Genomic DNA, 27441 nt, shown 5'->3' on the forward strand with positions numbered 1-27441 from the left:
CAACAACAGCGCTCCTCCTGCCAGCCACTGGGTCAGTGCCTGCAACTGCTGCCAAAGGGGCGGCGCCTGCACTCATGGGCTCCGGCAGTTGTGGTTACTGAACCTATGATTCGTTTTGCTCTCCCCACAAACAGTGGAAATGCTGTCTATGCCTGGGCTGGCATTAAATGAACCTTTTTGTATGCACATATTGTTACCAAAATCGGTGAAAATAGAAGTGTGTGTGTGTGAGAACAAAGAACGGAGAAGTCAGAGACTGTCTCTCGTATCAAAGAGGAGACTGTAAATATGACTGCTCAGCTGGCATCCCAGAACCATGTTAATATACCCCAAAGTGTGGTTTAGGCACCGCAACCATTTTGTTCTCCCTAATTTAGGCTTTCTGAATCCATTTTAGGTCTCCATTCATAGCGTCGATCCCTTGAGATGTAACATCTTCATAAAGAAAAAAGCAACATAATGTTTATGAATGTAAATCTCAAAGGATGGGAGAGGAAGAGAAAAAGTTTATTTTTGTTCCCAAATTTGTTTTGTCATTTCAAACATCTGTAAGTACTTTCGTAGTTTAAAAAATTCATGTCTTTGTATGTAAATATATATGTATCTGCTATAAGTGGACGTGTAAGTAAATGATACTCCTCTGGTATGCTTGTAACCCATGTCCCTTTCTCTTTCTGTCATAATATAAAATCTAAACGCACTAATCAAACACTGCAGTCCACTAGATGGATTGTGGGTAATAATATACCCATCTTCTCAGCAGTTCTCCCAAACTCCCACCACAATGAAATGAGACTTTTCATCACTTCATTAAATTGGCCTGTCATTTAAGAAATATTTGCATTTTATTTAAGACAAAGGCCCATCAGCCTGGTAATTTAAGCTTTACTCTATATAGACCACTCATGCTGTGCAACTCGTCCTGTGTAACTTGCCCCTAATTTCATTATTCTCATGTAAACATTTTAATGCCATATAGCCTAATTATGGAAGGATCCCTGAGGGGATTACTGCCTAATCCTCTTCCTGCCTATGAGCAATGGATGCTGTGAGCATTTCTCTGTGCCTAGTCCTTCAGGGCAAATCTACAATGCTTTAGTCCTAGAGGTGTTACTTTTAGTAAGAGGTGGAACGCTTTATAATTTAAGGGCTGGTGTGAACAAAAGGGCAGTCAACTTTTATTGTTGCTCGAGGCTTTATGACAAAAAGAATCGATTGTATTTCAAATATTATTTTAATGTAAGAACAAATTCACATACTTTCACTCTTATTGGTGCTCCCCCTCCCTTTTTAATCTCTCTCGCTGTCTCTCTCTCTCTCTCGCTCTCTTTTTAAACAAATACACCAGACCTTATCAGACATGCAGAAAAACAGGCTTGAGGTTACTGGTTACTTATATGAAGCTTGTAAGCAACGTGTAGCGTCTGCGCTGATAGCATCAGCAGATAGGATCACCGTTAATGGATCCGAGCAACGCTGAGGAAAGAAAAAAAAAAAATCAGGGAGGGCGGTTTAACTGTGCAGCCTGCAAGAGCGATGAAGGGGCGCTCTGGGAGTTGAGACCGAAATCCACTTGTATTCCTGTAACACTAGCGGCCATAATTGGCCGAGGAGCGCAGATTAAGATTGATGAGACATTAAAGTGGCTCTTTGGAGTTTAAGGAATCGATAAATATCCTGATTTCGAGAGGTTTCGTTTGAGAGCAGACAAATCACTGTAACGGTACTCCACAGCGACACTGATCTGAGAACATGGAGGAGAAGGAGGAGAAGGAGGGAGGAGACTGAAATAAAGATGTGATCACTATCAGCTGACCAGGGCCACAAGCCCACCTTAACACTCTCGACGACTTTTTGGAATTGAAAACGAGGTTTACTAGAGTATTTTTTTTTCCATTTATTTCTGTTTTTTATTGTCATTTTTATATTTAATTTTCCGAATTCGTCGCTTGGCTTGTCCCTGTCAAAACAGTCTTGAATAACAATTGTGTAAAATCATATTTTAATCTCATGTATAATAAGAGCGTTTTTCTTTTCTTTTTTGGATTGCCTTTATGGAAACCATTCAGACTGCAAAAGCATTTTTTGTTCTCCTTAATAGTGTATATAAATATTGAAATTTATTGTAATAATTTTTAATTACATCCCTATAACTCCACTGAATACGCTGTATTTTCGCATGTACGGATGCACACTATCAGAAACAGGCCTTTAAAAACCCTACAATTGCCGCAATGTACACGTTATATTGATGAATTAAAGGTTTCAATAAAAAAAAAACGCAATACTTGAAAAAAGATTCAAATACATTCATAATTATAACTACAGATTGTAGTTGTACATCTGGGATTTGTGGATAATCGGCCGCGAGATGATGGCACCCACTGTAATCGCATTGGGCAGTTTAGCGGAATTACACTTATCTCGCTTTACTTAATATAATAATTTTTTTTTAAAAAAAGAGTAATAATCTCTTTTCTTTTTTGCGCGTTACTTATTGAGCATGTGGCCATCCCCTCTGCACTCTACAGGCCCAGTGGTCCTGAGCAGCCCGGCCCAGCTTGTTGCCCCTGTCCTGGTGGCTCGGGGGACTCTGTCCATCACCACCACTGAAATCTACTTTGAGGTGGACGAGGATGACCCTGCCTTCAAAAGGGTCGACTCAAAGGTAAGTAACCTGCAAGCAAGTGTACAGCTCAAGTTTAAAGCGGCCAGTTGGTTTCAGACGTGCTTCTCGGTGTTTTTTGCCCTTCCGTCTTACAGGTGTTAAGCATTTACGTCTTATTTATATATAAAATCAAAACGCGAGATTTCATGTTTTCTTGAAAAATAAAGTCCTCCGCTCTTCCGCATATGCTCTGTATTTTTTTTTTTTTTGAATAAGTTTATTGCTCAGATTTTTGTTATTAGGTCATATTTTTGGACCCCAGTGCTGTGTACTTAATACATTTTTTCTTTCTTTTCTTTTTTCAATCTGCTAGATTGCTTTAAAATATTGAATAAGAAAATTACTTTTTTTCTTTCTTCCTCCCTTCTTTTCTTTTGGAAAGTTTGAAATGTAGAATGCTAACGAGAGCATGAGACCCCCAACATGAAAAGTTCCAATAAATAATTATTTCTTCGCATTAGGCCTACTTCACTATTTCAAATACACATTTAATAAAACCATAATGGGACACAAATATAAAACAGCTCGTTTTATTAGCTCTTTAAATTAGATCAAAGACAGAAATAAAAAAAACAGATCACAGATGTTATAATCCAGTGTATTTCAAGTGCATTTTTTTCCAATTAAACTGTAATATATATTTATACTATATATATATGTTATTTTCTTTTCTTTCTTTTTTTTTTAAATCATGTAGGCCTAAGCACGGTAGAGAAAAACAATTCAAATGTTTGTACTTTAAATAATAATTCAAGTAAATCGATGGAATGTTTTCAATGTAACAAAATGCCGTACGCCTACCATCAAAATGTAAACTTTTAAAAATTAGAAAAAGTCCATTGAAACAGGTGAATCAGACTACCACTGATGCAAGTATAAATTAAAAACGTTTCTACCAGATAAAGAAAAAAAAAGTTCAGAAGTAGATTTAAACAGGTGGATCCTATTTACGTGTCACAGAACAACATTCACAATTTCAGACCACTCGAATCACAATCTATGAATGTATTTACAGTATAAAATGTACAGATGTGTTTTTTTGTTTTTCCAAAGGTTGTCTCGGGCTTTATTCTAAAGCGTTTAAGGAAATGCAGGATTTAGGCAGCCGTGTGACACGGAGAGGGAAGAAACCACTTCTGAGGTGGCCTCCTGGATTAGCCAATAATTTAAATTTAAGTATTGACACCTCCAAAAGGTGCACGGGGAGAGTGACAAGCTAGGCTGTTATTTAAAAAAGAAAATCATCTTGAAACAGGCTAGGCCAAAACATAACAACAGAGGACAGTCACATTTCACAAGACTTGCAAATCGGTTGGCAATATTTTGTGTCCGTTTAGGAGCTCATTAGGCCTCTTCAAAACATTTTTAAGACGAGGTGAACTAATATATTTTATTTTTACCTCAGAGTTTCTCCAAGCTTTTGGGGTTGGTCAGTATTTCTCTCGCCAGTCGCCAAGTCTGTTTGGCTGCATTCTCTAGAGCAGAGTGAGGTTTTCCTTGAAACAGGTCTAAATTGGGCAGGAAATAATGAGGGCACCTTCTGCACTGCAAACACGAAATAAGTTGCAATAGTATCCCGTTCAGGCGATCGCCGAGGCAGTTCTCATCCCAGTCCGACTCCCTGGGATGCTTCTCACACTCGTAGGAAACCAAGGTTTTCATGTGGTAGTTGTTCAGAGGTTGCCCGGGCAGTTCGAGGTGACGGTCTCGCAACGCTTTGAGGACAGACAAGCACTTCTTCCTGCATCCACCCAGAAGGAGTCGGTTCTCGGCCTCGGCGAACTGCAGGACCCAGGCGTCGCTCTCTGCTGAGCTCTGCTTGCCGTTCAGGGAGTAGCACTCTTTGGATAAAAGATTGAAACCTTCCGCTTTGACTTCTGCCACCCTGTTAGGTCCCGGCCAGGGAATGTGAGGCAGGGGCCAGTGCGCAGCGCTCCGTGGCCAGATGCCAGTGCACTTGAAAGCTGGCGTGATTTGTACCACATATCTGTCTCTAATGCGCAGCTTCACTTCACTTGTGTCAGCGACCATTTTGACAACATCTCTGTAGCTGCATTTGTCTACTGCCTGCGCCACCAGTGTCTGAAATCTCGACCGGATCTTGCGCGCAGAGAGGTAACCGGAGGCTGTGATGAATTCGACCCACAGAGACATGCTTCTCTTGCGGCCATCGCTGAGTTTGAGGACGGCGCAGCCGGGAATGGACCCGTCGTCCACAAAGTTGAATACTCCCATCTGATTCAGATAGAGCACAACCTCGAATTCAGTGGGCGAAATGACCTCCAGTCCCTCGAAACGATTATCCATCTCGCTGAGAGAGCTGATGAAGCGGGGCTCCTGCACCTCCACCTCCTTCAGGACATCCGAAACCACCTTGCACACCTCTCGGATGGTTTTGGCGATGGCTGCTTTCCGAGACTGACATTTCTCGTTGTAGTATTTGTTGAGGTGATACACCAACTTTGCCTGGGCGGCTATCATATTAGGGCAGAGATCCGGGTTATACACCGGAGTCTCGCAGTAAGCCGAGGGATCCAACGCGGCTGTTTGTACGGGAGCCAATTTTAGAGAAGAAAGAAAGCTATCTAAAAAGAAAAAAGTATATTTATAAAACAAACAAGCTGTGCTCAGAGCACACGCGTAAAAATCATATCACAACATTCACAGCTGGTGTGCCGTAAACTGCATTGAAGTGTTCAAAGCAAGTCCTCGAAATTAGAAGGGTGTTGTGATTAAAAGTCCATTTCAGTCTTGTTCAGTAGAAATGCCTTTTTCGTTTTTGTCTGATCACTGTGCCAGTTAAGAGTCCGCGTAATTGCGCAGAGTGGAGTGTGTCCTCTTGACGCAGACGCCCGGTATTGCTGTGTTTTACAACGGGAACACACACACACACACACACACACTTTATTATAAGGGAGGAGTTGAAACCAAGATGTCCAATCGCTGTCCGATGCGTCACCGCAGTTTATCGAAAACAAATTCATCCCCGGGTGTTATATACAAGTAAAAAGTACAGGTACTAGTAGTATATCGAGGAGCGGAAGTACACCTACGCATTTGGAGAGAAGAAGAAAGCAGAATTTCCACAGCTCAACGTGTCTTATTTTCCGTTGGACGCTATCTTCTATTTTTTTAGTGCACTTTGTAGAATCATATTTGAAACAGTAGGTGGGTTTAGAATTGTTTGGTATTCATGTATTCGTCTAATAAACGGCTCAGTTTTCAGTTTCATTTAAATTGTCCTCTTTCTGCATCGCACGAGATCGATTTTTTTTCATGTAGGTTAAAGCAGATAAATCACAATTTGAACGGAGAAATGCACACAGCAATATATTAATATGTATGGATTAAAATACTTTTGTACATTTTAAGACATATATTAATGAAAACAATCAAGCTTTGCTTTTTTTAATTGGATCTTTAAATGTTACGTTAGGTGAATAAACAGCGTTGAACTACCGCCTTTATTTTGCAAGAATAAAATATTTTGAAGCTATTTATCATTTTTGACTTATTATTTAATTTAGTAGTTATGAGTTTGAGTAACTTATGTCAGCTTTAAAAATTCAGCTTGTATGATAACGAGAATTTTTTTTTTGTAAGTATTTTTTATATACATTATGTATGTATTTGTATTTTTTTGGGGGGGGGGGGGGTGGGGGTCAGCAACAGTGTAATTTTATTTTAGCATTTAAATTAATGTATTTTCTAAGAAAACCAAAACAGCTGTAATCTTAACAACTATATGGTTCTTACAGTTTTCTACATTTAAAAAAAAAAGAGTTTTATCATTTTAACCAAAAAATTAATTTCAGTCAGTGAATGAGAATGTGCAATAATTAAATATTTATTTTGGTCTTTGGGTTATTAATTTTCTCTGAAAGTAATTTTAATATTAAAGATTGTCAGAGTTATTATTGTGTGTTGTATGTAATGTCAATAATTATTTAAATAAATAAAATATTTTACATTGAATACTGCATTCTTAAATAGAGGTACTTTTTTCAACAAGATAGTAATACCACCCCCCCTCCCCCCCCCCAAAAAAAAAAAAAAAAAAAAAAATCCAGGAAAAAAATAAACAGTTGCAATATTTTGAAAATGAAAAATAAAAAAGTAAATATAAACAAAATAATTATCATGTGTATGTGCATTTTATACACAGTGCCATGACCCTCAATAAAGTGAGCTTACATCTGCACTAAACCCTCTTCTGGCTCTCATCATTGCACTGGCACTCCATCTCACAATACAGTGCACGCTTTGAAGACGACTTCAAAAAGATGATTCTGCGTGGATCAGATAAGCAACAAAAAGTCATTTACACTCATCTCTGCTCTAGCCTGAACTGCACACAACCAGACATTATGAGGGCAAACCGCTGCTCGTCAGTTCCAGCTCTAACTACATGGATGCAGCTGAGCGGGAGGTGGCGTGTGTGCACGAAGGACCTTGATAGATAGGTGACTCCCATTATCAGCACAGCCTGTCATGAACACACTGCCAGTAGCTGCTTGGTAAACCTCTGTGATAATTTCACACTGTTACTAGGCAGAAATTACAGATTTGGGTAGATTTCTTTTTATTTTTTACTTTCTTTAAATACAGTCATTTGAGACTAGCTAACACTAAATAATAACAATATTATTTTATTCTAGTTTTCACCACATTTAACTGTGGTAACTTTAACTACATTTTACAACTTAAAGGTTTTATTCTTATTGACATATTTCTGGTGACTGTAGAGGACGTTATTGAACGTTTTCATGTGGTGAGAGGTAGCTAAAAGTCTTCCCCTCTCTGGCTTTGATAGTCTTTTCTCTCACTCTCTCCCACTGTCTGCAGCTCAGCAGGTACTTGTTCTTTATTGAAACCAGACTAGGCTCACTTTCCAGGCTATCTTTCTCCAAGTGAGATACCTCAGAATCCAGTTGCACCTCTTGAGTTTGTACTCCAGTTTTCGTCCCTATGCGTGATAGAAGCAAGGATTTTCATTGAGATTATCACCTCTTAATCTAAAGCATGTGGTTGCACAGATCTCACAGTAACTCAACCTGCTCTGCAGTCCCATGACAGTCCCAGCAGTTGTCAGGTCTAGCCTAAGACAATTCAGTCTCCTTACCCATATCTTTACCATTACTACATTGCAATCTTTGTTGCTTCATTCACCATGCCGCTAGGCTATTGAAGGCCCTCCAATGTGATATATGGGGCTGTGATTCCAGCACAGGCCTATTTCTGACCGAGCAAAATACATGCATGATTGTGTAAATCAATACAATGACTTCTCCTTCCCCTAATTTTGCACAAGCATGTGACCCTGTTTTGAAGGCCTCTTTGTTTTCAAAGAGCATGCCTCTACACTCATGCATTTTTTCTCCTTTTTTTCTCTCCTTTCTTCTAGAAAGACCGATCATCATATTAACATAAATGGGCATAAGTTCAGTGGTACTCGTCTGATGGCATAATTGGCCTTTGATCAGATGAGTGCCGCTTTGAGTGACTGGAAGTCATGTTGTACCAAGTGACGCCAGAGTCATTTGCGTGCTTTACGCTGCTGTGTAGATATGTATTATTTACCACACATGCATAAAACACTATGCAGCATCATGCATTAAAAATTATTTTGAAAATTAGTTTAAATTGGGAAAATAGCAATCAATGCTCTGTTCACAGAGTTTTAAAGAATCACACGTGTGTGTTTCAGCTCAATTTTTTGCATTACCTAATAATACGAGCCACAAACTGGATCAAGATTTCTGTGGTGAGCAATCCTCTTACTGACGTTGTAATTGTGAATGATGTTTTATTAAAAATCTAGTTACACAACTAAAGTCTGACACATGTAATTTCATTAGGTTTCTGGGGGGTTTTTTTTAGTCTGAAAAACGACTCTCTCAAGCAGTATTCCCACACAAAGGGAATTCAACCAGCTAGCTCCCGATTTAATGTACGGATTAGCCAAAGTGGACTTAAGAGGGTGGCATCTGTTTGTACAGATCAGATTAAAAGCAGTGACACTTCGGATATGTGACATAGCTGGATCTCAAACTGTGAGAAATAATATACTCATGGGATGGTCACTCACTTTGACACATTTTTCTGTAATTTTGTTTGTCACAAAATGAAATTGTCATTGGGATTTTTAATAATGGAGCATTATTATTCCACGCAATATGGTGTCTCTGTAGGAGGCCAGTTAATTTTGGGGCCTGGAGCCTCACTGTGGACCCCCTTTGGATTGTGTCCATTCATTTGTTTTATTCTCCGCTGTGTATTAGCAGCCTCATTTGGATAAGTCAGGAAGCTGGAGCACATAGCCAGAGGGCACCCAGAGACCCTCTAGCGGTAACCTCAACAGGCATTGTTCGCAGTAAGCTTCAGCACACAGAAATAACCAAATGTATTGGTTTGATGGAGCATTCTGAGAAAAGAGAGACGAATAAAAGTGTAAATTATAAAACTTAATTGATTGTCTCAGCTTCAGTTGGCCCTTCACCCCTCCCCTCTGCAATATGGTACGCTTGTCAGACTCGCTGATAAATTACATGCATGTATTTGCATGAATTTTGCATATATATATACAATTCAAGTTTGTTTGCCAAAGTAACAATCCAGAGAAATGCCTGGTTTGTGTTACTAAAACGAACATACAATCTTACGTAATGCTCGGCACACCTTTTCATACACATTTTATGCATTTGGCCAGATGCAGTGACAGTGCTGCTGCACTTTATCAGCATGCAGTTTGCAGTTGGTATTTTGTTGTTAAACATTTCGTGTGTTGGAAACTAGGGCACCTGGTTTTTATTACTTTATTCTACATGAGTTCCTATTGTTGATTTCTAGAAACTGGATTTGTTTAGGTCATAAAGACTTGAACAGTTTGTATGTTAGCATGCACTTATTTTCATTTCTGTTTAGCTGCTTTGTTTTTGCTTTATTGTTGATTTCCACCTTGTTTGTGCTTAAAGGCAGCCATTCAGCAACAACGCTGTGATTAATCTTAATGTCTGCAAGATGTCTACCGTCTAAAAGTGGGTGCTGTAATCATCTGCCCACTGACCCCATGATGCTCATATGCGGGCCTCTGTACGGCCCTTGTGTATGATAAGTAATTTCAAATCTCAGATTGAATGAACTCGACTCTCTCCCACGTGTCATGTGATCTGGGAGTAGGAGTACACCAAAGCACAAAACAAAGGAAATGCAAGAATCGAGGGCATATTGCAGGTTTGGGGGTGTTGGTAATCAAATGCTGTTGGTGAGGCCTGTGATGAAATTAGGTGATGTTGCCTAAATAAGGGATGAAGGGTTCATAATTGCCAGTCTTAGAGATCTGAGGTACCGGGTGCCAACTGTCAGAGCAGGGCTAATGATGACAAATGTCTTTCTATGCAGATTGCTGCAGAAGCACCAGTGTGCAGCTGAGAAAGAACAAGAAAAGAAAAATGCAGAGGGACTAACAAGAGAAAGCTTGTGTGCTCATACTTAATGACCTACATGGAAATAAACCTGCATAACTGATGGGCCTTCTTTGAAAGTGCTAAAGCTTGAAGCTGTTTAAAGTTACCCCTACAGTACCTTGTGCATGGCTGTTATTAATAGGCATTATTCCCCGTGCGAAGAATCAGTGATATCTGCACCTCTATCTGATGCAGTGAACGTGAAGTCTGAAGTTACATTTGCTTACAAGCTTGTCAAGATGATTTGACAATAAAAATTATGTCATGTTTTAGCTCTATATTTAGCCAAATAATCCATCAGCGCCAGAGGAGAAGACATGAAAGCAAGGCTCAGCATTGCCTTTGTGTAGCTTTCCTCATTAGCGGTTCTTTAGCTGATGCTTTGGTTGTTGTTGTGCAATGCAGCAAAATGTAATTTTTTAAAAAGTGACTTGGCTCGTTACACCGTGGTTCAGTTAGAGCAGAACAAGCTGTTCCTGGATAACAAACTGTTGTTAACTTAGCTTTATTTCTTTCTTTCTTAAAATTGCGCTTAATTTTAACCACTTTTTGTAGCAGAGAGCCATAAATCTGATTTCACTTACTGTGACGTAAGGCTCATGCTAATAAAAGAGCAAGCCCAAAGTGCTGCATGGCCAGATTTCCCCAATTTGTTGCATGAATGGCTTTTGAAAGGGGTCCGTCTTTGTACAAAGGGACTCTCGTCTTTGTTTGGTTTCGCCCCATCTGTGTCATCTGGTGGTCTGTGCAAGAGGGTGGTGTCTCGGGGTGCTCCCCAGCGGCGTTGCCAGTTGTTTTATGGACTCGTTGGAGTGGTGCAGGGAGTTCATAAGTTGGCTGGGCCATTGTGTGCTGAGCCCAGCTGACACGTGTGAATTGACTCCAGCATATTGACAGATCATTTCCATTAATGAATCGAGGAGTCTGCCTTGTTTCACTCTGTGATTTATGCCCTTGCTTCATCATCCTCAGAGCTCTGGGTTAAATAACAACCCCCTGAAAGACTCAAGCACTAATTGCTGGATGAAGTGAGTTTGCTTTGTTCAGTAGTTTTAAGTATGCCTAGATGTTCTGTAAGTCATATATAAATATTTTATATATTAAATTAAAATTACAACACAGTGAAAAAATCTGAATAATAAATACAATGTCAGTAAATGCAGTTTTTTGAATCAGTTTTGTTTAAAGGCCGTAAAACAAACCAGAATAATGGTGTGATGTGCGGTCACTTATTAACAAGTGTCAGTAAACAGCAAAGTTTCCATTCATCAAAGACCTAGCAGTTTTCTCTCAAGGGTGGCTGGTCTTTTTCTTGATTTGATATTGAGATGCTTTTGTTTGCAACTGCTGGCGTTTCATGAGCTCTACCCTGATCCTCCATGGCGACCATCCAGCTTGTTCAAAGCAACAGCCATGCACTGCTGATAGCACTGGCCTCAGCCTGGCCTGTCACCCCCACCGCTGCTGCCACATGGAAGGCACATTTGCTCGCCACCATTTTATGCTGCTGTCACCCTCCCTTCAAGAGCAAGGGGAAAGAGGGGAGGTGAAAAGGAGAGGAGGGAAAGAGGGAGGCTCACCCTGAGCGGATGCTAGACAAAGATGGCAGCAGAGACATTTTGTCTACTTTCATTAGTTCTGGTGGTGGTGAGCTCTGCTGAATATTAGCCTGTTACTGGCAAAGGCACACATTGTGGAGCACAGACGGCGAGTATGTCACAATCGAATCTACCCCACCTCATTTCCATCTTCCTCACCCAAAAAGTGGGACATATGGGGCCGGATGCCAATTGCTTATTTTATACGGTAATTAACATCCCTTAAACCATGTTACGTGGTAGGTGTGACAAAGTTTATCTCACCAATTTGCATATATACCCCCAATAAGGTGCAATATTTTAAGATCCTGACTGACTACAAAGGCTTATGTGCTACATGTTATTAAGAAATAAAGAATATTAGCATTACTCGCCTTCACTCATGTTTAATAGTTTTGTTGCGGCACTGTCACATTCAGCTAAACTCAGAACCATCCTAAATCTGTGCTGTCATTTCCTTGAGTATCTGCTATCTGGTATCTGTCAGCTTAAATTGGGACCCTACCTAAACCCATATGCACTTGGATCTGTTGGACTGTGTGTATGTTTTTAATATTTTTCTTTAAAAGGGTCAGTGTGTGAAGGACAGCTGCGATATGTTTGGACGCTCCTGTAATGAACTTGATTGTTTTCTGTTGTTTGTGATCTGCATGGCTTTATTAATTGCTAGAAAAATTAGTTTTGGAGTTCAGCCAAAACACAGATATTTCATCTGGTTTCCTGCTTTGCACCATGTGCCTGATTCTTTTGTTTACTTTTATAACAAAATTTGCAGAGATACTCCCAGATTTGTGCCGGTGTGTATGTGAAGATGTATCTGAATGTTGCTTTGTCCTGCTGGGCTTTTATCTGTTGGACTCATTATTGTAGTCATCTCACTGGGCTCTATTAGAGAAGCTCGGGAGATGGGGTCGCCATGAAAGAGTCATGATGGACGAAGAAGTGCTGATGTGCAGGTTCCTGCCTTCAGGCTTTCACCTGCTTAGAAACAGCCTCAAGGCAAAAAAGAAAAAAAATGACTGGCCTCTCAGTCCAGCCAATAAAAGATTGAAGACCTAAAGTCAGGACTTTTTTAAGGTTGTTTACAGTTAAATGTATCTAAAATTTATAGTGAAACAAAATGTCAAAGTTAACTAATTAGTCAATGGTTTTTCTGTGCGTCTTTCAAACGATTTACAAAAAAAAAAACGAGTCGAAAAGGTGGGTAAGAGTACCAGAAAGACGGATAAAGTTATGCTGTTCTACCTCGTTAAATTTCAAACGATTTTATTAGAGTGTCAATTCTGTGGTCTTGGCAGGGCTTGGGAGGTGTCTGAGCAGGGAGTGCAGTGGCAGGGAGTGAGCATGTCGGCTGTTGACACCATCTAACGAAGGGGGGGATTAGGAGTTTACAGAGGCAGTAATATGATAGGTCAAAAAGAGGAGGCACTCCTCCACAGCACTTGGCTCTGTAATGAATGATTGACTGGAAAAGGAGAAGCTGCCACTCGCTGGCTGAGTGCTCATCTTGACGCCTGCCGCACCGCTCCACGGCTCCCCTTGATCACGTTTCGCTGCTCCTTTCTCATCTAAGGAACCAGTCTGCAGGGAAAAGCTGCTTTTCCCTCTTATTTTTCTCTCTAATTTACACATTTAAGACATTTTTGTTTGCTTATTTGCAATTCCTTTTTTTGTCAGTGAGCCTCCCTCTATCAGTCCTACTCCCAGCCCTAAAACCAGCCCCCCACCAACCAACACACACGCGCACACAACCTTCCCTTTCTCTTGTGTTTGCCTCGAGGCAATGAACTAATTTCAGGTTCCATAATTGCAGTGTGTTGTACACCTGTCTGCTATTAATTCTCCCCTGTCTCTTATTCTTTTTCTTAATGAGATATTATTGTAATTATTGTCATTATGCTGTTTTTCATAATGAACTTGATTGATGTTGTTGTTATGGAACTATTTATTCTCTATAATTAGTGTAAATGTGGAGGGAACCTCTGTAGGCACTGATAGTCCAGCACTCCAGGTATGAGTAAACTTGTCAGCTGGACTCCAGAGTTCCCACTTAGTCCACAGTTTGTCCTGGATATAAACATGAGAGTGAAGTAGCCTGGTCACTAGTGAATAGGGCCCTGCTTGTAGCCATTTTAAAACCATTACAACAATGAAAGGCTTTACAATGGGCATCCCTGAGCTTTGTTTCAGCCTGTCACTTGCACCCTGTGAAAATCAAATAGTGCTCTGAACATCGTGGAAAAAAAAAGGTGAATAAGGTTTTGCCTATACTCCTATTTAAAAAAAATCTGCTTGTGTTTTGAAAAGGAAAAAAAGGTTTTCAGTGACACGAGTTTGAATGTTATTGTTGAAGGAGCAAACTACTGGAAGGAATGTTAAAGAAAATCTCAGCTGAATGAACAATGTTGAATTTTTTTTTCTTAGTGGCTCTCAATCCAATTTAATAAGGGTCATGCATAGGGACTTCACGCTGCAGGTTGGTTTCTTTAAGGGTGCTTTCAGGGAGTAGGCTGGGGCTGAAGTTCCTGAAGGTCCTGACTGAAGGCTGGTCTCTTTAATGTGAAGCGAGGGGTCCTGTGCCCTGGTGAGTCATTGAAGCTGTTTGGGGAGCGCAGATGATACTTTCCATAATTGTGAAGCCTAGATTGTCGGATAATCTGACACTGTGGTTACAGTGGTTTCTCAGGTGGTACCAATTACCTGATCTCTCACACGTCTGCTTCTCCTTCTCATATGCTGCACTCCTGCTGTTTCATTTACCTTGAAATGTAAGAAGATTTATTTTTTCTGTATAATAGCCTGTTTATAAGTTAATATTTTCCCTGATTAAAAATCTTTGAGTCAAATCTAAACAGCTCTTGAACTAGTTCTTACTGTTTTCAGGTTGAGTTTCATACTTGGAAAACGGGAACCTTCTTGAAAACTTGAATTTGAGTGAAGATGAGGAAAAGCTATATGGATCTTTAGTTGGGACTTAGTTGATCTTTAATCTCCCCCCCCCCCTCCCTCCCAAGAGAAAAAGTGGGCAGGAGGGCCCTAAAAGTGGACTTGTCCAGCCTTTGTGGGTTTGTTCACATGCTGCTGTGCTTTGAGTGTCTGACAGCCGTTTAACTCCACACGACCTGTTTCTCAAGTGCCATCGTTCGGTTGCTCTTGAATCCTTTTAGGAGCCATAATTACAATTCATGCACTCCCCGCGCTTCTTTGAAGAAGCATTCAGAGAGCAAAGCAGGGTGCAGAAAGCCCGAGAGAAAGCCAGCAGTAGCAGCTCTTCTCCAGTGCGAAAACACTGAAACTATCAGCAAAATGCTTACACCGCTATGTGAAACTGCAGGATGAATTTGTATAATATGCAGTTTTGTAAAGTAACAAATAACTGGGTAAAACAAGGGTAAATGGTGTAAAATGTGTATAGAAGTAAACATTTTCTCCTGCTAAGAAATAGTAAGACGCAAGTCTAAAATATACATTTCAGAGGACAAATTTCATCAAACTGCCATTCTTTCAAGTATGCAAACAACTTGTGAATTGTGTTACAAGTGAAGTGAAGCACATTCAATGACTTTCAAAGGGAAAGAGAAGAAAGGGTAAGCTTAATGCCTAATAGGTGCTTTAGTAATTTCTGAGTTTTCATAGCTTAATCCGTTCTGAAAAGCTCAGCAGAAGAAAGGCTGCAAATGGCCCTCAGCATTAATTTGATGTGACTTCTGTACAATAAGGGCTGTGGATCCCAGAAGCCCATTTTCAAGCTTACCTTCTTTCATCATCCTCAGCCTTTGGAACTTTTACCTAAATGTTTCATGAAACTAAGGCTGTAAGCCTCTTTGGTATTCTGTCTTTATAACACATGGTTTAAGACTATTATTACACCGTGTTCAAGGCAGAGGAACACATACAAACAGTGAAGCTGCCTCTCTATTGTGTGGAATTCAAATTGATTTGGTACAATTGGGAGAGCATTTGTATTAAAACACACATATCGTATGGCTCATTTCCCCTCTTTCTTTGTGGATTTTTACAAATGCAAATGAGTTGGTTTCCCATCAGTCTTTGTACAATTAAGTATGCTTTTTGGTTCTCTGAGTATTATTTCCAGATGAAATAATGTGTCTTTTATTTCCTTTTAGATTTCAAAATGCAATTTCCCTAGGAAAACATTTGAACACATAGCTAAACCTCACAGTGCTTCATTACTCACATTTCGTCCTGATATTTTTCGAAAATTAAAAGTCAAAATCACAAAATTCAAAGTTACATTTTCCTTGTTGTCTGCTTTTTGATGCCATTCTTAGTAACTCCCAACCCCTTCTGTTTCTGTAAAAATCTCATGAACTATGGTACCTCTCTGAGATTCTTTTTTTTCCATGCAAAGAGTCAAAGCAGGAGGAGAAAGATTTGGTTTGTTATCAAAGAACCTTGTGATGATGTGCCCCAGGAAAGTGCAGTCTGCATCTCACAGTTTCTATGCTGTGGATGCTTTGTAGCAGTCTCTCCCATTATAAAAATAACATCAGTTAAATTGATACATGTTCAAAGCTTATTTAAAAAATCTGCTTTATTTTCTTGAGATTCTTTTGTTTACGCAGAATTGAGGAAAGCCAGCAAGGGACACACTGGGTGGGTCAGTGACCCTGGAGAAAACAGCTTGCATTAATATGGTCTAATCCAGTGTAATTAGTCAAATTACAGCACGCCAAGCAGCTTGTCAGGGGCTGTCGGCTTTGGCAGGCACGAGAGATGGCGTGGAGTCCCACTGGACAGCAGAGGGACCTCAAAAGCTCTGCGAAGCTGCCCTACTGCACTTACTTTTACTAATTTTACCTCATTTTCCTCTTCACCCTGTCATTTTTTTCTACTCTTGACAAAAAATGGAAAGAGCTCTTCAGTCAGGCTACAATGTTTTCACCTTTCCCTGTGTTGTCTCCCACACCCCCAGGCTGCTAGCTTGGCTTACTGCCTGGCTGCTAAGGTGGATCAAAATGATAGGAGGATTCACAGCACAGGCTACAGAAAGTCAGAGTAATTATATCAGCGCTGCACTCCTCCTACGTGATTTTATGAGGGAGTCAGATGCACGCTAACTAGTGCTGCTAAGAACCATGGACACGGCTAAGACACTTCCTCGTGTTGAAGGATTAGCATTGGTAAAAAGATTTAAACTATATAATTACATGAGGATAAAGTACAAATTATCTAGTGCACTCAACAGCCAGATTATCATCCCTTGCAAGTCCCGTTCAGCCCCAAGGGGTGAGCCTGGATGACAAAGGCCCTCATTAGCATAAATTTACAAGCCCTCTCGTTCAGAGAAGCCGATAAGAACCTGTACCACCTTTGCTTTGGCCCTGAATGGCTTGTTGTGCTTTTGGCAATGACAGATAAGTCAGGGTAATTCCACTTTATGGCTGAAAAAATGATGCTCCAGATTCTGGCTGCATCCCGAAGGTGTCACCCGCGATAATCCTCAAACAGCGTCCAGCAGAAAGGGGGCTGTGTGTTTTCCAGATGATATACTGCGAATGACAGAAAGAATTATATGAAGGAGGACGAATCTGTAACATATTATTAAGCAATTCCCTGTGAATAAGGGGGATAAAAGGATAATGGATGAGGGTGTCATTATTACCTTGGTGCCAAGGGAAGCGCCAAAGCAAAGGTAGAAAGACAAGATTAATTGAGGACGAGTGAGGCGCTCATTGCTCATCAGGCCCTCTCGTCTAACCACTTGCTCTTTCTGTCCCTCTTCTCCTCTGTCTCTGCCTCTCCATCCTCATCTTATTCTTTTCTTTTTCTCTGTCTTGCTCTGAGCCTCTATTCCTCCCACACATAACCAAAAAAAAAAAGAAAGAAAGAAAGGAAAATAAGAGGAAAAGAAAAGTAGAATTTAAAGCGATCAGCTTGGCAGTCTCAGTGGCAGCCAGATGAAGCTGGTACCCAGGCCAGGAAGATTTCAGTCATCTTAAGGCTGACAAGTCCCTGAAAACGTCCCATTAGGAAAAGCTTGCTGAAAAGACCCAACACCAAATGACTGCATCCCTTCTCTCAAGCTCCTTAGTGAAACCATCCCCAAAGCTTTTTATCTGGATGATGTGCTGACTAAGTATGTTTGTGGATGTGGCTATGGGTGGCTCACCATTTGACCGTGATCATTTTCCATACGAAGCTTTAAATGTTGTATTCTATCGTTTGCTTGCTCACAAACAAACCCAGGAAATTAAATGTTTTGCTCATAAATTACAATCATGTAGGCAGTAAACATATTTCATAGAAAATTCTTAAGCACATTTTTTTCATTATAGTAACACTTGTACAAAGATAACTCATGTTAGCTTGAATGCTAAATTACAGCCTGATCTGCTTTTTGAAAGAAATGCGAGGTCTGTCCTTTGATTTCCAAAGAGTGCAAGCATTTTGTTTTCAAACTTGCTCCCTCCTACACATGTTCCAAACTTTTGATAGTCTCCTAACAAACTGAACCCTGATATAAAATGAAATTAGACAATAAGAATATGATCCACAAAACTGTGATTTTGATTTTTATTGCATTCATTTTATTTATTTATTTTTTAAATATTGTATTCCCACTTTGTAGTCTTGAATAAAAGTAGCAAAAGTGTAAACATGGCGTCACCATCAGGCTTCAATCACAAGGCATCCAACTAGATCTAAAATCTAAAAAGAAACAACACTATATTTAAACGTATATGTAATTTAAAGAGGGCTCATACACTTTAGAATGATTTGTTTCTTATAACCGCCAAACCTTCTGGTGGCTTGATGCCAGACTTTCTATCACTGCTGCAGAGAACCACAAGCCTAAGTTACTCTTTTTTTTTTCTTTACCCATTGGATTTCTTGGGGCTTTATGTTTCCACATAGGCTGAGCTTTTACTCTTTAAGACACGATTGCATATTGCACCAGGGGCTCCTCCCACCTGTCCTACCATGGCAGCGTTGAAGACAGCACTGCAGGGTCTGCTAATCTGCGTGAAATACTATCTCTGACATGAATGTTATTGACAAACTTGGCTGGACATTTTGGGCAGTGAACTGCCAGCATATTTAATGCATATTCATCTCCTTTATCCCACTGGTCTTGCCAGAGCACCAGAGCTGTGTCATCTTGCCACACTCCAGCTACCACCCAAATGTATAGTGACACTGATTATGCAAATCTGTATCTTGTTTTCTCCCAATACCTGCATTAGAAGCCTGCTACTTTATTGAAGTTGAGATACGGGTCTCTCGGAGAGGCAATACGTGGATTTTTTTTCTCTCTTTCGCTCTTTTTCTTTTTTAATAATCTGGGGGAATCTTTTACATTTTTTGTATTTCTACACTTCATAACAGTTGTCACATTAAGGACAGATCAGATAAAAACATGCTTTGATGCTCAGGCATATATTATGAATCTTTGCAGGATGTAAAAGGGATTAAAGTTAAAATAAAAACGTGGAGTTTGGCTTTGGCTTTGCAAACTTAAAAAAAACTGTCAAAGTTGGGGCTATTTTTTGTGCATATGGTTTTATTCAGGAAATATTTTACATTTCAAACTATTTTGTGTATTCATAGAAACTACTTTCTGCTGATCACAAAGCAACTGTCTGTGATAATGTGTTTTGTGGCTTTTGCATTTTTCGAGTCATTTTTGTTGTTTTGGGTTGGAGGGAAATCTCAGGGGGTGATATTTTGCCATCTAAGCAAGTATGGGAAACATATGTACATGCTAGCTATAACACAGTCTATGCAAGGCTTGCTTTTCTTTTTCACTTTTCTTTTTCCTTTTTAATTTAGATATAGATTAGTGGACGAGTTGGGTAATTTTTTATAAACATTATTTCATTTTTATTGATTTATTTCTTTTTTTGCCCAGTCTTCCATGTTGTCTTAGGCTGGCAATGATCTCCCACTTAACTCAGAGTTGTTCTCTGCTCTCCCTGTTACTAGGCTTCATGCTTTCTCTGTGCCTTCTCTGGCTCCTCAACCTCTTCACAGATTTGGCCCATATTGCCTGGGGTCAGCCATTGAATACAGTATATGCAGTGTGTGCTGATCCTCCAAATTGCCATGTGTGAAATCCATCCCACTTGCTCCTCGGGGAGTAGTCATATCACTCAAAATGAAACTGCCTCTCGTATCCTCCCCTTATTCTTCCACTTCACTGTTCTCTATGGCCGCCTGGGACCATGCAGTTGTGAGGCTTTATAGTGGAAGCCTATTAGACAAATCTGAGAAGAATGCAGCAGAGGTGCTGTGATACCAGGTTGTCAGTATGCTCCACAGTCTCATATAAATATATCAGTCATGCTGGCTTGGAGGTCTCACTGAATTATAATATTTTCCTATTTTGGTGTAAATGGAGTGGAGGGGGGTGTAGATTGTTCCGTATGGGAGAAAATTGCATCAGGTTTTAAAGAAAATGCTTCGTTAGATTTATTAATAACATCTGTCATTGTGTCTCAGTCAATGTGGGGGTAAAGCTATTCGGAAGTCAAATATGATTAGAATCTATTTCCATACATGGAGTGGCTTCTTGTCGCTTATAAACATGATGTGCTCCGTGTGAGCATCTGCACATTATTATATATGAGTTTCAGCCTAAACACTGGTGTCACCTGTGCCTCTCCTCATCTCATCTGTCAAAATATTTTCTTTTTTTCTCCTATGATGTTCTGCGTGCAGAACGCGGCCTGCCCTCTGTCACATCAGGGAAACCAGAGAGAAGGAATAACGTAAAACAAGCAGAGAGTTGTTAAATTGCATTATGGCTATTATACAGGATAGGGATATATGCTGCAGCTGGTAAAGTAGCGCATGCGCCTGTGCCTCCTAATGAGCCTGCATGGAGGGACCTGTGTGGAAACAAAAGGCTGTGCTTGTCGGCCACACCAGACCCCTTCACCCACCCTCTCACCGCTCCCCCAGCCCTGAGCGTGACAGACCAAGAGCAGAGCGCCGGTCCCTTCCTGGTGGCGTGATTAGATTGGGGCCGAAGTCTCCAGCTGGCAGGCCTGTCTGTGACTGGAGGCGGCCGTCCCCAGCGCTTGTCACTGGCTGACACCTCTGACAGGCAGGGGACAGCTTCAGCAGACAGGTTCATTAAATGGCATTTTTTACAGCTGGGCCTCCAAAAATGAGGGCTGGGCTTTGTCAAATCCCCAAGTCTACAGGGGCCCCTGCGTGTTGGTTTAGACCAAAGCTTTGTTGTTATGACAAATTTTTTGATCTGGGCCGTTTGAAATCGGCTCTTTTTTTCTCCTCTTTAGCCTCTCTTTTGTTGACAGCTGGCCCTTTGCCCTGTATTTTGTCATGGCAGCAAAATGTTTGCGTTAGCTGGTTAACCAAAAACAGCCCGCGCTAAAATATTTCATTGAAAACCAATTTTGAGACCGAATATTACAGCTGTTTATGTTTCAATACTTACGAACCTGCATTATGTTTTATTGCTTCCATGGCTGTTATAGTTACAGTATTATTTTATAATGCATGATATAAAGATGGAGAATTCACAAGCTACTGGTAAATTAAAACAAGAAATTAGTTTCACGAATAAAGACTGTACTAAAACTGACAAACCATTCAGAGGCTCTAGACATATGAATAACTTAATTTGTATTCACATAACACCTCACTAGTCTTTTGATGGAGTAAGCTGTTGTAGTCTCCCCATGATGCTTATCTGTATCACTTGCCTTTCAGCATTGCACTCAGAAGACTGCTTCCACAACATCTGGCTACAGAGTGGGAGGGGGCATAAAAGATAACCTGCTTCCCAGTGAACTGCTGCTGGCCTCCAGCTCCTAGTAGTCCTTCCATCGCACCTCCCTTCTTTTCTATCCCCCTCCAGTCAGCACGCTGCCTCCTCAGGGCCGTGCTGTCTCTATGACAACTGTTTGAGTTGGGGGTTGCAGAGGTGTCAAGCAGGGGCATTACTGGTAGGAGAACACCAGAGATGCTGGGCTGCACATCCAGCATCTCCACCTAATCCAATTTTAATTGAGCTCAAGAGATTTTGGATGTGGCACGGAGGTCGGGCATGAGCTATTCCAGGGAGAAATTAAGGGAGCTCGGCTTGTGCTGCACTCTTCCAGCCTGTCACTATTTTAAATGAGCATTAGCATCAGACCTAACCCAGCTCACTCTGATTCTCTCCATCTCTACCCCCACCACCATGACCACACACACGTGTCCGCACACACGCACAGACACACACACACACACACACACACATACACTGTAGGGCCTCACCCCCTTACTGCCCTGTTAAATCTTTATTCTCTCCCACACACGCACTCTCTGAACTGAACCTATGTGTGATTATAACCTGGGGAGTTGATGAGGTTGCTCCCTGGCTCATACTGTTAGACAAAATTGTTCAGTCAGGGGGAAGTGAGATGGAAGGAGGGAGAAATGTGTGTGAGGGGACCATTCTCACCTGTCAGAACAACTGTCTTGTCTTTCTGTGTGTGGACCTGCAGCCCCCGGTGGTGCTGCATACACTAATGATTCTTTGTCTGCTCTCTCTCTCTTTTTCCTGCCATGATGATTTTTATTGATTATGTATATCCCACTGACCCAGGGGGCTATTTCTTTGACCGCTTGCCTTTCCACCAATGACTCTTTTAAACTAACTCAAAAACTGTAAAACATTCAACAGTCTGTACACAGCTGCATGTTTTGTACCAATTGTGCCTTGTAATGTGTTATACAGTCTCTCTAATTCTTAGCTACAAGTTGAAAAAAGGAATGAAAGAACTGATACTGGTGTGATATTGAGGCCTCTCCTTTGCCTTGGTTTGGTGAAGCTCCAAGTCCCAATTACATCAGGGTGCTTTGACCCTGTTATACCTGCCTGCAAGCCTAGTTAAGCATTCTTCTTAGCAGCCTAATGGGTAGAGGGATTAGTTTGCAAGTAGCAGGCAAAGGTTTCCTGTCTCAATAATTGTATTTGTGGTGCCCATGAAAATAGGTTTCCACTAAAAATACCCCCCAAAACAAAACAGTGTGTACAGTAATGTTTTACTCAGGTTTGTTTTCCTGTCAGTGCTCTGTTACAGTCTCCTCACAGCTTTGACACCTTTCATCATATCTGCAACGTACTGCATTCCGATCCTTTGGTTGCTAAATAAAGACATCAGTAGTCTATTTCACTCTTCATCTGACATTATATTTTGATTTATACAGCTACAATAACCACAGGACATTTTTTCTCTTCTCTTGTTCACCTTGTAGGTCTTACCATACACTGAGGGCTTGCATGGGAAGTGGATGTTCAGTGAAATTCGCGCAGTCTTCACTAGACGTTATCTCCTGCAGAACACAGCGCTGGAGGTCTTTATGGCCAACAGAAGTAAATGCAGTAACAATTTAGAGAATTTAAAATTGAAGTGCTTATTTCCCATTTTTTTAATATAATAAGTGTTATCTTTTACTCTTTGCAGCATCGGTCATGTTCAACTTTCCTGACCAGGCCACAGTAAAGAAAGTCGTTTACAGTCTCCCTCGGGTGGGTGTGGGTACCAGCTATGGACTTCCACAAGCCAGGTAAGTTGAAATAAAGCAATCAAAATGCTGTTAAATGTTTAGAATTATTTTATGGCCTTGTTACCTCATCTGTGCTGTGTGGTGAAGAGTCTGTGCAGTACTGGCCTGCAGTAGAGTCATTTGAAGTCCCATTGCTCCAGTCATTGAAGTGGATGTGCACTGACCCTGACTGAGCTGACCTAATTCTCTGACAGAAGACTCTATACAAGAGGATTGCAGCCAGGCCAATGACCACAGGAAAAAAGATTCCCTTTAGACTCCAATGGTGCTAATAGGCCTTTTTATTTACTGCCGCAAAACTGGCAACTTGTAGGATATTTTGTGCATGTCAAGAAAGGCATCCTGCATTGTAGTTCAGCTTGAATAATTGTGTGATTTAAGGTTTTTTAATTACCAACTGGCATTCACTTAATGTGCTAGAATAAAAGATATACAGCTATGAATACCATTTTGTTATGCATCCTTCATCTCAGTATGTTAATTCTAAAACTGAGTAGTAGTGTTAAGACCTGAGACTGGCTTTTAATGTCATAATGTCACGGTTTGCAGCCAATCCTTTGAATTCAGTTCCATATACAGGTTTTCCGTTGTTGGTTTTTTTTTATTTTAAGTTCAAATTTTTAAATAAAATCAAGTTATAAAATATCCATAGCTAGCACTAATCCTGTGGATATTGAGTTATTGTTTAAATGCTTTTTCCAGACGGATCTCCCTGGCCACTCCTCGTCAGCTTTTCAAATCCTCCAACATGACCCAGCGCTGGCAGAGGAGAGAAATCTCCAACTTTGAGTACCTCATGTTTCTCAACACTATATCAGGTAATGTTGTATGTATTGAATTTCTAATGTTGTGCAACTTTGAGATTTCTTTGCTTAAATTGAAAGTAGCAGAAGGTACGGTAATAATATATTCTCTTTTTCTCAGCCATCAGTTAAACAGACAGATTCTGACTTGTTTTCTTCCTTATCCGGACAAAATTTCCAACCGGTGAAATCGCAGAGTTTTAATCTATTATATATGTGAAACTTTCCCCATTAGAGTCTTATGGCTTTAAGGTTTGCTATCACGATCAATAAACTTTATGTGTCAGTGGTGCTGGAAGCTACTATCAGTAGCCTCAGTTATGTCGTATTTGTTTAAGAATCCATGGTAGTCTTAAGAGGTGCTCAACATTGTAAACTTCACTGCTCATGGGAGTATGCTGTTTGAAGCAAAGAGCAGGCGCAGCAGATTTTTCCAGATAATTAGTGCCTGGCTTTGTGAGAGTGTGCACACGTGTGTCTGCGGAGCTGAAAGGTTCTGTTGTCGACTCTCTGATCTGAACTGCAACTAACAGGGAAGGCAAGAGCGACTCTACGCTATTCTGCTCAGAAAGGTGTCATCCTCTCTCTCGCTGCATATTCATGCATATTTATATTTAGCTTGTGCTCGACTTCGATACATTATTGTCAGCTAATTAGATGTAAGGCAGACAGAAAAACATGCCCAAAATTCATTAAAAATCCCTGGTAATGACCTGGGCTGCCAGGGATGTCAGAATAGTGTGGAGCGGTAGACAGGCGGGGGGTGAAATGCTGGGAAGAGGTGCGAACGGGAAATGGTCTTCTAATTAAACACTATTCCACTGTTATTAACATCCTGCCACCCCAGCTCAGGCCTCAGCGCAAGTAGGTCTAACCACAACAATGCCCAACTCATCCTCCACACTCAGCCTGCTGTTTCCTTTTGAGTGCATGGCATTAACCTGGATAATTATGTTCTCTAGATTCCCCCAGACCCTGGTTACTCTGCAGAAGCCTTCTCCATGAGTGCTTGTCAGACGTTTTCACTTGCTTGGCTAGTTTGGGATTTTCTAAGGCCAACCTGCTGCAGAATTGTAACTGATTGACTGGTTCAAGTTGATAATATTTAATAGTTAATCATTAAAAACCTGGGAACAATCTAATTAGACCTAGATGTAGTGAAACATCCTTTATTATTCTTTCCTTATTATTCCCATTTGTGCTTTAGTTGAAAAGTTGACTTTAGTAAATGTGTTTTTCTATTACATGATAGAATGTCATTCTAAAGCAGCAGGGTGCATATGCAAAGATTCAATACCTTGAATTTAGCATTTTGGTCATTCTGTCTTGCACTGAGCGTAACAAGCTGGGTAGTTACCAGCCAGTGATAACAGCTTGGTTGAAAACAGGAAAAAAATAGTAGTGGGCTCTCTAGTGTCTTTCAGTACAAACTTACCCTTAACAAAACAAGTTTGCACTCACTTAGTACTTACAGTAGCTAAATTATAGTAGCACAGTAGCCTTGAATTACACATGACTTTAGGTGTTAATACAATTTAGGGTGATTTATATAAAAACCCAACCTCTAGAATAGAGTAATGTGAAAACCAATGTACACGAAGGTTTGCGGGCATTCATTTAAGCCAAAACGCGTTGGTCAATTATTAAAGTTGTTCATCTTCCCTCAAGTGTTGCTGAAGTTCCTGCTTTGGGCATTCATTTAAGCACAACTTTCTTAAGGCCCCGTCACAGCATTTCAGTCGGGTTAAAGTCTGGACTTTCACTGGGCCATTGCAGCACCTTGATGGTTTTCTTTTTCCGCACTTCTGTTGTAGATTTGCTGCTGTGCTTGGGAGCATCGTCCTGTTCTATGACCCAGTTTTTGACCAAGCTTTAGCTGTCAAACAGATGGACTCACATTTGAATCTATAATATTTTGGTACACAGAGGAGTTCATTGTCCACTGAATAACTGCAAGGTGCCTGGGTCCTGCGGTTGAAAAACAAGCTCAAATCATAACCCCTTCACCAACATGCTGACAGTTGATATGAGATGTTTGTGCAAGCATGCTGTGTTTATTTTTTTTGCCAAACATAGCACTGTCCATTATGGCCAAACATACTTACTTTGGTCTGGTCTGTCCAAGGACATTGTTCCAGAAGTCTTGTAGTTTTTTTTATATGCAACCTAGCCATGCTGCCATGTTTTGTTTTGTTTTGTTTTGTTTGTTTGTTTGTTTGTTTTTTGGGGGGGGGGAGAGAAGTTCAGAGAGAAGTGGCTTTCTTCGGGTGGTTTTTCCAAAAAAAAAAAAAAAAACTACTTCAGTCTTTTTCTAATTGTTCTGACGTGAACAATAAGATTTAACATGTTATCTGAGGCCCTATGGCGCCTGAAATGAACTCTGACAGTTAATTCCTGTGGAAGCAGTATGGGGTGTACTTTCATACATTGGTTCTGAATTTTGGCTTCATGTTTATTCACTAAATAATGACATTGTAATATGTCATGTGTAGTAGTGTCTTGAAAGGGAAATTAGCTGTAGAGATCAAAACTGTCTGCTTATTTCTGCTGTAGAGTTGGTTATTTTTCAGTCCTGGAATTGTTGCTTCTTTAGTATAGAATGTTTAACTAAAGAAGCTGGAAAATAGTTTGTATTCAATCACTGGACATTTCTAGGAAACATCTTTGTTTGTTTTAATCATATAACGATAGGATATCCTAGGATACCATGGTCTGACACCTTAGAATCTCTTTTGTGCCCTTTTGTTTCATTTTTCCTGGAAAAGAAGTTGTTACATTTTAACTCTCAGTTTACTTTGAGCCAAAGTTTTCAGCATGATTTATCACAAGTAGTAAAAATTCTAGCAAAAAGCAGCCCCATCCCAGTCCTGGATTACAACTGGCCACCACCTGACCTTGCAGCTGTATCAATGTCGTCTTCAAAGGAAAAGTCAAGCGTTACTGACAACATGGTACATGCTTTTGGCTTTTCCAGGTTTCCAAGTTTTCTCATCTGAAAATCATAGTTTCCTTTGAGAACATCTTGTCAATCAGCAATCAGATTTGCTGTGAGATTTCAGGCATTGGAAGTCATGTCCCCAGAAGACATGACTTCTTCCTCCAGAAGAACGTATACCTCTGCAATTACATTTTCTCCTAACTACTTGAAAATGCTTATGTTTTCCATATACTTAAAGACAGGCCTCCTGCAGTTCCCACAGTCTATTAACAAAGGAGACACAGCAGGCAGAGTCATGGGAAACGCAGAATCATTCTCACATTTTCTACCATTAGTGTATGTGTTTTCTTGGCAGACTCTCTGTGAAGTGTGGAAGGAAGTCCGTCTGATTGGGGGCTTGTTGGAATGTTGCATGTTGATCCCC

The 27441-nt window shown here is 40.5% G+C and overlaps 2 protein-coding genes across 3 annotated transcripts in view; one reads left to right on the plus strand and one right to left on the minus strand.

Annotated features, from left to right (window-relative positions):
• The window catches only part of nbeab (neurobeachin b), a 215038-nt gene that overhangs the window by 146875 nt on the left and 40722 nt on the right, over positions 1 to 27441 (plus strand). For both annotated transcript variants that reach the window (XM_085430573.1, XM_085430574.1), the window contains exons 39-42: positions 2532 to 2668; positions 22965 to 23082; positions 23174 to 23276; positions 23979 to 24094. In XM_085430573.1, coding sequence (XP_085286699.1) covers positions 2532 to 2668; positions 22965 to 23082; positions 23174 to 23276; positions 23979 to 24094 — 474 coding nt within the window. The remainder of the gene's footprint in view (positions 1 to 2531; positions 2669 to 22964; positions 23083 to 23173; positions 23277 to 23978; positions 24095 to 27441) is intronic.
• mab21l1 (mab-21-like 1) lies at positions 2864 to 5543 on the minus strand. Its single transcript, XM_085430571.1, has one exon. The coding sequence runs from the start codon at positions 5147 to 5149 to the stop codon at positions 4070 to 4072; it is 1080 nt and encodes a 359-aa protein (XP_085286697.1). The 5' UTR covers positions 5150 to 5543; the 3' UTR covers positions 2864 to 4069.

The sequence above is a fragment of the Copadichromis virginalis genome, linkage group LG14, assembly GCF_057382275.1.
Source record: "Copadichromis virginalis isolate Kocher_CV1m ecotype Utaka linkage group LG14, C_Virginalis_male_GT1.1, whole genome shotgun sequence".
NCBI lineage: Eukaryota > Metazoa > Chordata > Actinopteri > Cichliformes > Cichlidae > Copadichromis > Copadichromis virginalis.